At 46.0% G+C, this 13,623-nt stretch overlaps 1 protein-coding gene across 1 annotated transcript in view; it reads right to left on the bottom strand.

Moving 5' to 3' along the window:
* Positions 1 to 13,623, bottom strand: part of STAB2 (stabilin 2) — an 805,158-nt gene that overhangs the window by 259,345 nt on the left and 532,190 nt on the right. Inside the window, 1 exon segment of the mRNA XM_069228991.1 lies at positions 6,305 to 6,430. Coding sequence (XP_069085092.1) covers positions 6,305 to 6,430 — 126 coding nt within the window.

Genomic DNA, 13,623 nt, shown 5'->3' with positions numbered 1-13,623 from the left:
TTAAGCTGATGTAGAGGAAGAACGGCCACATCTTATCACTACACTTTGGCCACCTGCCTCTCTTCTTAGACTCTTCTGGTGGCCTCCTCCGCCCACTCTATATCCCCCAGGGGCAGTAGCACAGCTGCATTCTGCTTATCTACCTTTTCAGTTTGCCCACCAGACAGCTACAGAACATAACTGTTACAGGAGTTAGATGGAACTTAGTTGCGAGTAAAATGGCCCTCAAAACGTGGTGCTTGCTGGATAAATAAAGCATACAACAGGGTTGTGCACTAAAATAGGTTTAGGGTGACTTGGGGCATGCAGTGGTACACTAATGTGAACTCCTTCCTCGCCAGTCACCAAATCTGGGGTAGAGCAGCCAGTCTGGGGATGGTTCATGTTTTAGCCAGGGACCCAGTCAGCAGCCCCTGTGCACTGTCTCTCCTCCCAGTCTGTTACATGTTCTCTGGTGAATTAGCTCTTAGATAAACCAGGGGGGCCCTCTTACACTCTCCTCTATGGACTTCAGGTGAGCTGATGTTGGAAGATTGATGGCTATCCTTCTTTCTGTATAGGTCTCTGAGAATTGGAGACACTCTCTCGGCAGTGATGTCACGTGGCTTCATGTTTAAATCCAACAGCTTACTCTCACATCATTCTTAGCTACATTCTGTTCTGCCTGTGACTGTAGATGTTCAACTCCCTGCAGGTGTCTGTTGCTCAGTACCAGGTACTGTTATCTTAATGGCGCCTCATTAACAGCCCCCACATAGTCTCAGCCTTAGTAGGGTGCAAGTCAAAAAGACACATAAACCAACATGCCCTCAGCATCAGTGGCTAAATGTTAAATGCACAAAGGACTATTGTGTGAAACTACGGCCACTCTATGTTTTGGAGATGTATGTACTATATAAGGTGCAATCCAACCAGTATTTGCAAGTAGCATAATAAACTGAGCTATTTGCAAACTGAGCTCAAAAACACTGCCCCTTGCAGCTGGCAGTGTCATCACAAGAAATCCACTGAAACTCCCTCAAAGACCAGTTGTCTCTACCATCTGTCTGGCACAAGTAAACATGTACAGCAGCATTTTGTGGTAAGAGAGTTCACAAATGCTGCAGAGATCTAGCTAGGGTCCATGGATATTTTAGTCCACATAGTTCTCAGGGAGATATCAGGGCCATGGAGAGTTGCTTGGTTCCGAGCTTAACAATAGCTGACCACTTCATACAGTCATCGTATCACCCACCAATTTAGCACTGTGAAGTTGCACTTTGATCGCAATGATGACATTGTGCTTTTCCTCCTCATAAGACGACAATGGCATAACCCTACTAATATTGTGACCAGCCCTGCTGATACAGAGTACTAATACATGGAAGAACCACCACTTATCACATCACCTCTTCAGGTTCAGGTGTACACGGCCTTTAAAAGACTTCACAGAGGAAATTGGCGGAGCAAGACCCCTAGAAATGGCAATAGCACCATGCTACCATCAATGCACCATACTTCGCACCTTTATGATACACATGCAACGTTTTTCTGTACTTCTAACTAAAAACGACCTGCATGTAGGACGCCTCTGCACATGTAGATCTTTTTTGTACAAATCAACCAGTTACATCTTTCTACTTGTACTTTATGTTATACAACTTGCAGTAAGACTGGAAACAATTGAGTATCTAGTCTTTGCATGACCATAAATACAAGCATGAGAATGACAAACACAGCAATCTCAACCAAACCAGCGAACACTCAGCAGCAGACTGATTCTTGCCCCTATCTTTAGCCTAGAAGGTGTCACCAGTCACGGTTATTCAGCTGTTATTCTAATAACTCTTGTGAGATAGGGCATTTACTTACCATTGGGAAGTCAAGCTTCTGCCTGTCATTTGACTAGTCAGAAAGACACCAGAGCCACCCAAGTATACATCTGCTTCAGGCCGTGACTGGTGATACTACTAGATGTAGGCTTTCTACTATACTCCATTACGGAGAATATGTTTCAGGGAGCTAAAGCCAAGCGTTGACCTCAGCTGGAAGGTGCCCAATTAACAATTTTCATGCAGTGCTGCACCACAGCTGCATGAGCAATCTTTTCTCACAGTAGAAATAGCATTGAATACATCACAATTAGAAAGGCCCATTTCAGCAGGAACGCATGGACCATTGGTAGAAGCTAGACGAAATCTCTAAAATTGCATAATGGAACTTCCCTTCTCTATGGAAGGAGCTATGGCTACCACATGGTATTTGTGCATACAAAACTCTGATAGCAAGAGTCATTGAGCTGTTGAAAGAGAATGATAAGCCCATGAAAGCTAATACTGAGGTTTGTGGTGGGCACCAAAGGCTCGAACGTCACTGCTGCCTTACGGATGGAAAACACAATGTACATCTGGTTTTGCACGTCATCTTTGTCGTACAGTGGAACATTTTCAGTGACTGCTATCCTGTCCATGGCGTGATTGGTTTGGTACGTAAGATCTGCTTATATTATTGCATGTTATACAGTCACAGAATTGGTGTACATGAACGGCAGCTGCAGCACAAACTGATACACTTCATTTGCATTGTCTGTGTTATGATGCAGGAGGTGAGTATTCCACCAATATTGTGAGTTCTCTGATGTTTAGTGAGAGATAGATACTGGTGTCCTTGCTAGAAATGACATGTCTAGATTGGAAGGGTAACTTAACAGTTTCAAGGAGGCTCACATTGCACAGCGAGTTCCTCTTGTGTGAAGTTACATACATAACAAATCTGACAAAATCCACTGCTATCTCATCTCAACCCTCACCTTAAGGTAAAAGTGCCTGTATTTCAATCTGTAGGAGTGGCGGGAACAACATCAACACTAATATAAAGTGTAAAAAAGCACTCATGAGTGCTTGCAAGAGTGGTTGCCTCCAGGTCAGAAGTGGGAAGAACAACCAGAGGACCACTGTCAGCCTATTGTTTTTCAATCCCAGTGTATCTGGCTCAGCAAGATACTACTCGACAAATGTAACTGCCAGTCACACATCACTGAGTGATTCACTACCCAAGTCTGCATCGCTTGGGCCTACAGTTGCACTGAAATCTGCAAAAAATATTCTAGATAGAATAGGGAAGATGACTCAGGATTGTGCTCTCCAGAAGTCTGTTCAATCATCATTACTTGTGGACGTAGCCATCAGAAGTAATCATAACTGCCACTACTCAATCAAAGCACGTTTTAGTGCTGCAGATGTGGCAGTGTCTTAATGCAACAGATGTCTTTTTGCAACTAATCCCCAACACCTAATTCACAAAAATGAATGAGCATTATATTTCGGCAGATTATGCTAAAACACCTTCAGTACATTTACATAGATTGCAACAGAGTCATGAGAATGTACTGATATCCTCAGTTTCAGAGAATGACCAGCTATGCGACAGATCACAAACCAGCATGTCTACTGGGGTTGTTTCAACCGATGCTTTAGTTCTGACCTTTCTACCTCCTCCATCCCTTGCCCTACAACTGATGATGTTGCAACCCACCAGGAAGACTATTGCAAGCTTCAATCAAGTCGCCCATGTCCTTGTTATATGGGATCCTACTAACTCGCACATACATGGTTGTTGTCTGGCATTGGTGGGGATCTCTACTGCGTCAACAATGCACCACAGTTGCATGAGCCGGAGGACATAGGTCCAGTACCTGGTTGGTGGACACTCTGCAGATGATGGCAGCATTAGGCAGACTGCTGTTAGAACCCAAGCTACTACTTGATGTCCTTCTAGGCATCCTCTTCCTCACTGTACTCCTCTGATCCACTGACTTTAAGGAGGCTGCCATAGGAAGTAGGGTCATCATCCTGCTTAAGCCTCCCGAAGGACACCTGGGTCTTCCCTACATCCGTATTCTCAGAACTTCATTCTCCCACTTCCCTACCACCCCACCCTAACCTTTAGACGTTGACAGCTTAGCGCCCATGCTGTCTCATCCTTCTTCTACCACTCCTACTGCTCATACTTAATACCAAATCTGCCAGCCTGGCACCACACACCCAGCAGAAGAGACTGCAGCAGACTCTTCTATCCTATACATAGACAGTGGTTGTTCTGCATGACATCTGACCCAAACAAATGAAGAGAACCAATCCACATCATCTTTCCGCGTGAAGACTGGTTCTGGGTATGGCGATAACAAACACTTCCTGCTCCTCGTGCATGTTGCGATCCCTGTTGTTACAAAGGTAAATCGAGCCATAAATAACACAACTAACCACAAATAAAAAACACAAGAAAATAACAATTAAATGGAAATGCAAACTAAAAATAACCTGTCAAGCCCAATGCCAGTATACCAAAGACAATTCACCAAATTTGAGAAACAAAGTAAACCTTTTCTTAGCTACAAAATAAAACAAACAATCTTCCCCTCATTGAAGGAAAAATACACAACAGAAGAAGCTTTCCCACAGAAAGAAAATCGACAAGAAAATATGCTTAACCTAAAAATGAAAGGCACTAAAATGAAATTATCTAACAAAACCATCAAAAGAGAAAACAAGCAAGTGAATCCACTGTTCTATGGCTACAAGAAGTTTATAGGTTCATCAACCTATGCACTTTTTTTTGTTTTGGAAAATGAAGCCTAACTTTACATTTTATAGCACACGTTTCAGGAGAAATTGGCTAAAGAACAATAAGTATGACAATTAGTTCAAATGCTTTCTGCCTTACATGACATACCACCCTGTCATTTTGTAAAATGTGTTAAACATCTCTTGCACCTCCAATTTCCTTTCAACTTCCTAGAACTGCACTTCCAATGAGACGTGATCTCCAATCATGTAAAATAGACGATAATCTAAGGAGTTACAGAGATCCCATAACATCAGGCAATACACTAACTATGTCCGGAAATGCCACATATTAAAGTAGCTTAATTTTGTACGAAAGCATCAGCGCACCAGTATATGAAACACACTGTCACCAGTTTATCAATCTTAGAAACTAAACAGTTTACTCGTGTGTCCATCGATCCGTGCACGTGCTGTTTTGTAGTTTGTAGCACATATGGATGGGGTTGCCTCTGATGATTAATGCCGAAGGCACTCATCCTTTTTAGGCACTTTATAAGGCGAGTGGAGCCCCACTACACATATGTAACTGGTCGCACGCCAGGTGTGAGGAGAGGATTTTATCATATTTATGCTTTGTGAGTGGAGGGCTAAAAGTTCTAGCGTTGCTAGTGGTTTCTGCCATCGCCTAAACAAAAAAAAAAGATCTCACATCATGGCATTGTGTTATACTTAGTTGGCAAACTACGGAAAATGCATTAATAACGATTTGACAAGAAATTTATGTTTAACCTCAAAGTGTTAGGATATTATGAGGGTCATTCTGACCCTGGCGGTCGGTGACCGCCAGGGTCACCGACCACGGGAGCACCGCCAACAGGCTGGCGGTGCTCCCAAGGGCATTCTGACCGCGGCGGTTCAGCCGCGGTCAGAAAGGGTAAACCGGCGGTCTCCCGCCGGTTTACCGCTGCCCTAGTGAATCCTCCATGGCGGCGGAGCGCGCTCCGCCGCCATGGGGATTCAGACACCCCCTACCGCCATCCTGTTCATGGCGGGAAAACCGCCATGAACAGGATGGCGGTAGGGGGTGCCGCGGGGCCCCTGGGGGCCCCTGCAGTGCCCATGCCAATGGAATGGGCACTGCAGGGGCCCCCGTAAGAGGGCCCCGCAAAGTATTTCAGTGTCTGCCAAGCAGACACTGAAATACGCGACGGGTGCAACTGCACCCGTCGCACCCCTGCAACTCCGCCGGCTCAATTCTGAGCCGGCGTCCTGATTGCAGGGGCATTTCCGCTGGGCCGGCGGGCGCTCTTTTGGAGAGCGCCCGCCGGCCCAGCGGAAATGTTTAAATGGCCGCCGCGGTCTTTTGACGGCGGTACCTTGGCGGACGGCCTCCGCCGTCCGCCAAGGTTAAAATCACCCCTTATGTCTCTTATGGCTTGTTGTTTGCAAAGTTTAATTTTTTGCTTGGTTCTGTGGTTTGAATAAAGTTCGCAGTTTGGATACTAAATAATTTACCACATGCTTTCTTATAATGTAGTTAGTGCGCAGCACCCAAGTACCTCTACCGGTGACCCGTGGGCTTCGTGATCAGATAAGGATAAATAAAAACAAAAGCGCAAGCATGAAACAGTCTAATATCCATAGAAGTGGCATACCTAAAGCAGCTTTCTTCAACAATGTTTTATGACGTGTACGAGCGACTTTCTTGGCTATTGTTGCACGTGGTATGGTTTGCAGACATTTACGACAAGGCCTCTTACCTAGGCACACAATTCCATCCCCTTCGTACCCTGGGTTGCAGACACACACTCGGTTGCCAGGGCTGGTTCTCTTACATGTTGCGTAGGCTGAGCAGCCTCCGTTATTATCTTCACACGCATCTTTCGCTGCAACAAAAAAATAAAACACATTTCACAAGTTGAATGCATTTCAAAATGCAACCCGAAATGCATCCAGATAACTTCGGACAAAGGCAGGAGTACTTTGCGTGGTGTGGCATTAAGTCATCATACTCAGAGTATAATGCAGAGGTAAGTCAGTGGTGCCTAGAGAGAACAGCCACTGGTGAGTGAAGTGTGAGGTTCCACGAATACCTCTCATGAGGAAAGCAAGCCTTGGGAATACCTGTTTTACCTAGACCTTTACCTAGTGGTGCCACTGAGGTGGCAAGTCAGCTGACGGCTATTGATCTCCGTTTCGGTGGAACAATTTTCAAAGTGGGCTGCTGGCCCTTAACGTTTTGAAAAACCTAACTACTACTTGAAGAGCTCTACAAGTCCAGCGGCGGAGTTGGGGTGCGGTGCAAAGTGTAGAGGTGGGTTCTTTGCAGCATTTTCTATAATACGTAGCTAACTACGGCCTGTTAGGACAATGCAATTTATAGATGGTGTATGTAGCATCACCCCAGCTTATATGTGCAAATAAATAGCCAGAAACAACTACTTGATTGGCAGATTTATTTTGACTGGTGGAGAGCGAGGTCTTCGTCGCTTTCAAATCCTAGGGGCACGTAGTGTTTCTTCACGAATGAACGCTCTGCTGTGAGCCTTCGACCTCCAAGTGAGCCATCTCAGCCTTCAGCAGGGACTGGACCACTCTGCATGTGAAATGAGTCAGGTGGTGCCAGCCAGAATTCTATAACCCAAATCTAGAATGAAGGCAATACTTTGTTTTATTATTTCGAACACCTAAATGTGTGCAGAGCTGGGAAGCACTAGACCTTCACCACTCTACATAGGTCAAAGATGTAGGGCCCTCAAACCATAGCATTATCATTGGAGGAAAAAGTTGCTGACTATTAACAAGCAGTTGATAGCTTACTAATGGTGAAGTAGTTCAGTGGGATACAGCACCTGCTTTATAGACTGCACAATATCTCAATAAGAGACAAAGAACAATAATATACTTCTTATAACCTACAATTCACTAAAACAACATGGAATGTTCAACATCATAAAGCTAAAACACAATGCACCTCGTTTAGAGCAAAGTGCCAAATCAAGAGGTGAAACCAGATTGTGAAAACAACACGTCCACTGGACAAACCTGTCAATTTCGCAGTAAAATAACACATGCCATGTGACCACAAAGTACAGCATGGTTTTATACATTGTTACCACCAGATTTACCACTGGAGTTTTCAGCTGTTACTAAAGGATTATTTATGAAGCTCTAATGCTGTTCTTTCACAAATGTGGTAATCGTATAAAATAGGTGGGTTTGCCACTAACTACATAATGGCACAAACAATAATATGTGAGAGATCAGCTCTCCACACACTCTGTGCAGCACTTTAATAAAGGTGAATATGTGATACGCATACAGGGAACTTTATAATATGTCTGAATGGTTTTGTCCTCACATGTATCAAGAAAAGTAAACTTAATGAGCCCTATTCACAAAGATTTTGCTGGGAGTAGGTGTGACTCCTGGTTTTCTACTGAATTTCAGAAATAAGCTAGGAATGAACCATGTTCAAACAGTCTTAGGGCCTGATTTAGAGTTTAGTGGTTGGAATCCTCCATCACAAATAAGAAGGATATCCTGTCCGCTCTATACCATGACTATAGTATGTAATGGACTCGTAATATGGTGGATAGGATATTCGTCACATTTGTGATGGAGTAATCCCATCCGCCAAACTCTAAATAAGGCGCCTAGTTTGCTATGTCCCATATAAATCTTAGTTCCTAACTAGGCTTGGGGGAACTCACAGAGTTTTACTCTGCAGATTTCCATGGATTTACAGGAAGACTCTGTGAAATTCGGACATGTCGCGCTGATTTTTAGTGCTGATTTTTAGCATCAGGGGCTTGTTTCCTGTGTTGAAAAATCATTGTGAGCACCACCATGCAATGGGCCAGAGGGCGCTCCTTCGATTTTCTACTTGAGCAGCTGCAATGACCATCCGTATTGAGAAATCTCACATGGAGGTGTTCTAGCACTTAAAAATCATGCTAGGTGATCCAAATTCTCGCTTGCGAGTCGCACGTAAGAAAAAAGTCCAACATGCGGCGGTTGGTGGAATTTTGCCAGAACTCCAAGTGAAACACAGAAGGGGCAAAGACTCCGTGAACTACACCGCCAGAGTGGAATTTTTCACTCACTCCTATTACTAAAACGGTTCCATCTAGGTGCGCCAGTTCTTAGCAACTTTATATAGCAGGGCCTGTAGATTTAATTTCCTGCAAGGGTGCAAATTTACAAAGCTGCAATGAGTACTGCTAGAAATCTGTAATAGTTACAATTTTCCAGACATGCGTCTGGAAAAATTTAGAGACTACTGAATTAGGTACATGCTTAAGCAACCCCATGGCGGTATGGTAATTAGAGTACAATTGTCCATACAAAAATGCCTTTGCAGTAATTCAATTGCAATTTTGTTATTTTTTTCCTTCATGGGGAAAAACGATAATCTCGGTGGAGAAGCCCATTCTCCAACACACAGAAAACTTTTGATTGTCATCTTTTTCGGTGCAAGTCTGGACAAACAAGTTACTTACCTTCGGTAACACCTTATTTGATAGAGACATATTCTAGTTGCTGATTCCTTACCTTTGAATTTCCCCTAGGCTTCAGCTTGATCCGGAGAATTTTCTGAGCAGTACCCCTGCGCGCCGTTAGGTGGTGTTGGTCGGCTTCACATCTGTCGTCATCCGCGCTGGGTATGATGTTGCGGGTCCTATATATGCACCACCCCAGAGCACTGACGTCAGTTTAATGCCAGAAGCGCAGAGCTATGAAGAACAATGACTACTGGTGTGTCAAAACTAAGGCCCTGAAAGGGGAGTCCCCGTTCCTAGAGATTAGTTAGCAGAACAGGAATTATGGGTGGGTCGGTAAGGACTCTGCAACTAGAATAAGGCGTTACTGAAGGTAAGTAACTTGTTAATCTGATAGAGACTTCTAGTTGCAGATTCCTTACCTTTAAATCGATACCCAAGAAATTCCATCCCCGGAGGAGGGCCTGCAAGCAAAGTTGATACTAGAAAGTCCTGCAGGACCAAACAGACAAAGTACCTGTCCCTACGGACCTGACTTTCCAGGCAGTAGTGTTTGGTGAATGTATGCAGAGATGCCCTCAGTGCAAGGACTGGAACTCTGCATGCTAATGCAGTGGTCGCAGCTATAGCTCAAGTAGAATGAGCACGCAAGCCATTGAGGGTTGCTTTTTGGCCAGTGCATTGCAGATTTTAATGCAGAGTACAATCCATATGGTGATGGTCTGCTTCTGCACCGCCCAACCTTTCTTCGAACCCACATAACCGACAGAGTTGATCACCCACCCGGCACTCTTTCGTATGATCAAGGTAGAACTCCAATGCTCTTTCTGGGCCCAGATTGTGGAGTCTTCCTTAGAAGAATGTGGGGGTGCGTAAAAAGTAGACAATGTGCTGGATTGGCCTGCATGAAAGGGTGTAATTTGTTTTGGCAGAAAAGAGGCCCTAGTGCAAAGTACCACTTTGTTAGGATAGATGCAAAGGTAGGGCAGCTTAGATGACAATGTCTACAGCTCACTCACCCTGGGTGCAGATGTAATGACCACAAGAAAGGCTGTTTTCAATGTGAGAAGCGGGAGAGGACAATTGTGGAGATGCTCGAAAGGAGCACACATCAGAAATGTCAAAACAAATTCAAATCCCGTTGGGCATAATGAATGGGTATGGAGGAAACATATGTGTAAGGCCTTTAGGGATCCTATTTTCAATAAAAGACTTAAAGAAAGAAGTTTGATCAAGCAACCTCAAAAAAGCAGAAATCGCAGAAAAATAACCTTAGAGAGTGCCTGTAGCAGAGCCCTGCTGGGCCAGAGAAAGTAAAAACAACAGAACTTCAGTGAGAGGTGCAGAAAGGGGGTCAACAGACTTGTCAGTGCACCATGTCACAAATTTCTTCCAACGACAGACGTATACCATTTTGGTAGAGCGACGCCTGGCTGCCAAGCTAACTTTACAGACTTCGGGCGAAAGGGCTAACTTTGTAGACGGCTGCTGCTCAATCTCCATGCAAGAAGGTGGAGAGTGGACAGTTTCAGGTGCAGAACCCTTCCTGCTGCTGCAACAGAAGATCCTCCGGAAGGGGCAGTCTGATCGGAGGATTGATGGACATGCTCAACAGCTCAGAATACCAGACTCTCCGTGCCCAGTCTCCAGCCACAAGTATTACTTGGGCTCGATTGTTCTTGTTCTTGAGAACTCTGAGCAGAAGTGATATTGGCAGAAAGGCGTACAGGAGGCCTGTGTTCCACTTGAGACGAAAAGCATCTCCAAGTTGTTGCTGCCTTGGAAACACCAACTCATTAAAACTGCTGACTTTGAGTGTTCTCTGCAGAGGCAAACAGATCTAACCAAAGCTCTCCCCACTGCTGAAAGAGTCCTTGCGCCTATTATGATCTGGTAGACAATTTGTCTACTCTGGTATTCAGAAAGCCCGCCAGATGTTGAATTACAGGGATATGCCCTGCTGTTCTAGCCACATTCAGAGGTGCGGAGTCTCTTGACAAAGGGATCATGACCCCACCTGCCCTGCCTGTTGCAGTACCACATGGCGGTGGAGTTGTCTATGAACACCTGCACCATCTTCCCCTTGACAGAGGAAAGAAATGCCTTCAATGCTAACTGGATCGGACAAAGCTCCAATAGGTTGCTGTGGAGTCCGGACTCTGCCTGAGACCAGATGCCTCTGATCTCTGCCTTTCCCAAGTGCACGCCCCATACCAAGAGTGACGCATCTGTCACTGCTGTCAGATCTGGTTGGGGACGGGAGAGGGATCTGTCGCTGACCCAATCACGGTTTGTTCACCACCGCTGCAGACCTTGGGCAATTCTCTCAGAGATCTAGAACTTATCTGAGAGATTCCCCTGATGCTGCGCCCACTGGAATTCTAGGTCCCACTGCAGAGCCCACATATGCCATCTGGCACGTGTCAATAGAAGGATGCAGGAGGCCATGAGGCTCAGCAGCCTCAGAACTCATTCTTACCAAAGTCCAGGATAGAGTCTGAAACATCAGTATCACAGCATGAATATGCTGGATTCTGCACATGGGAGGATAAGTCCAAAACTGCACTGTGTCCAGAACATCTACGATGAAAGGGAGCATCCGAGAGGAAGTCATATGTGACTTGTGCACCTTTATAGTGAACCTCAGTGAGTGCAGGAGACCCTCTGTACTCTGGAGGTGGGAGAAGACAGCCTGGAGAGAGCTTGCCTCCAACAGCCAGTTGTTGAGATAGGGGAAGAATGAAACCCATGATCTGTGCAGTTGAGCTATAACCATCGCCATCACCTTGGTGAACACCCAAGGGAAGCTGGTAAGGCCAAAGGGGAGCAGAGTGAACTGAAAGTGCTCATGGCCTACTGTGAACCGCAAGTAATGTCTGTGGACAGGCAGGACGGGAATATGAAAATAAGCGCCCTGCAAGTCCAACGCTACCATCCAGCCTCCTAGGTCCAGGGCAGATAAAACCTGAGCCAGAGTGAGCATTTTGAACTTCTCCATCTTGAGGAAGAGACTAAGGGTTCAAAGGTCTAGGATAGGGCAGAGGCCCTTGTCCTTTTTGGACAACATAGGGTGGTGGGGATATCAACCAGGACCTACTTCTGGCATGGGACCCCTGCCTATGGCTCACTTGGCCAGAGAGCTGTAACTTCCTTGTGGAGAAGGGACACGAGATCCTCTATCATCCGATCGTAGGATGGTGCATGGATGGAGAGGGTGTGTTGAAGGGGAGGGAGTAGCCACTTCGGACTATCTACAAAACCCACCTGTCATATGTGATAAATTGCCAGCGAAACAGGTGATGGCAAATCCTGCCTCCCACTGGCCCTGGGTGGGGAGTAAGACTGGAAAGGCTTAGAGGCTGCTGCGGTGGGGAGGTGGACTGGCTAGACCACTAGCTACCTGATCCATGAGGTCAGTGGATCCCATGCCCTCAGCCATGCAGAGGCCTGGCAGCATGCGTGGCACAGTGGCTGGCCAGGAATGGATACAATTGGGGTCTCCTTCTGTAGCCACGAAAGGGACGAAGTGTAGACCGGGGGGACGAGGAGCTGTGCAGCAAGTCCCAAGGACCTGGCCATAGCACGAGAATCCTTGAAGCTCTCTAGCACAAAGTCTGCTTTGTCTCAGAGGAAATGTGTGCCATCTATGGGCATTTCCATCAAAGTAGCCTGAAAATCTCTCAAAAAGCCAGACGTCCTCAACCAGGCGTGGCGTCTCATGGCCACTACTGATGAAACCCCTCAGTCCAGTGGGTTGGTTGCGTCCAGTCCACAACGGGTAGTGAACTTTGATGTGTCGCTCACATCGGCAACTGCCTGGGAGAGTACAGCCCGGGTATCCTCCAGAACCTGTGGCAGCACTTCCGCAACTGTATCCCACAGCATGTGGGAATAGGCAAAAGGTATGCAGTGTTCATGGACCACAATGCTAGACTGGAGGAAACAAATCTTCTTCTCAAGTGTATCCAACCTTTTTTCCATAGTCAGGGTTGTGAAAGGGAACATACAGTCAAGGGTGGAGGTTTGGATGACCAAGTTCTCAGGGGTAGAGTGTTGCGTCACAAAGTTTGGGACCCTCGGAGCGGGAGATGGCAGTGGGAAATTGTCCTGTTAACAGGAGCCTCTGTGCTGGGTTTGGACCAGGTATCCAGAGGGACATCTGTAAGGGCTTCATTAAAGGGAGCATGGGTTCAGAAAGGAAACCCCAGGCTGAAGCACCTCTGTCAGGAGGTTAGTTCTGACTGCCACTGAAGGCAACTAAAAGTCCAAGACCTCAGCTGCTCTTCTCACCACCATTCAACCGGAAGCTCCTCCTCCGTAGCCAGGGTAGGAGGAGAAAGCCTGCTAGTAGATGGAGAAGTATCCAGTCCCCTGGCCTCACCCAAGTCTCAACGCCAATCCATAGAGTGGTGGAGCTTGTATTCTAAAGGGTCCAGCATTTCCTCCCATTCCTCACCATAACCCAGCCCATAAGAAAGTGGCTCAGGATTCAACATAGGAGGCAATGCTCCTGCCAGCATCAGAGTTGGCATTGTACGATGCCAATCAGGCTCTGTGTCGGAGTTGGCAATGAGAAT

Source organism: Pleurodeles waltl, chromosome 4_1, assembly GCF_031143425.1.
Source record: "Pleurodeles waltl isolate 20211129_DDA chromosome 4_1, aPleWal1.hap1.20221129, whole genome shotgun sequence".
NCBI classification, from domain to species: Eukaryota; Metazoa; Chordata; class Amphibia; order Caudata; family Salamandridae; genus Pleurodeles; species Pleurodeles waltl.
The sequence above is the reverse complement of the archived record's forward strand: the minus strand, read 5'-3'. Positions and strand labels throughout refer to the sequence as shown.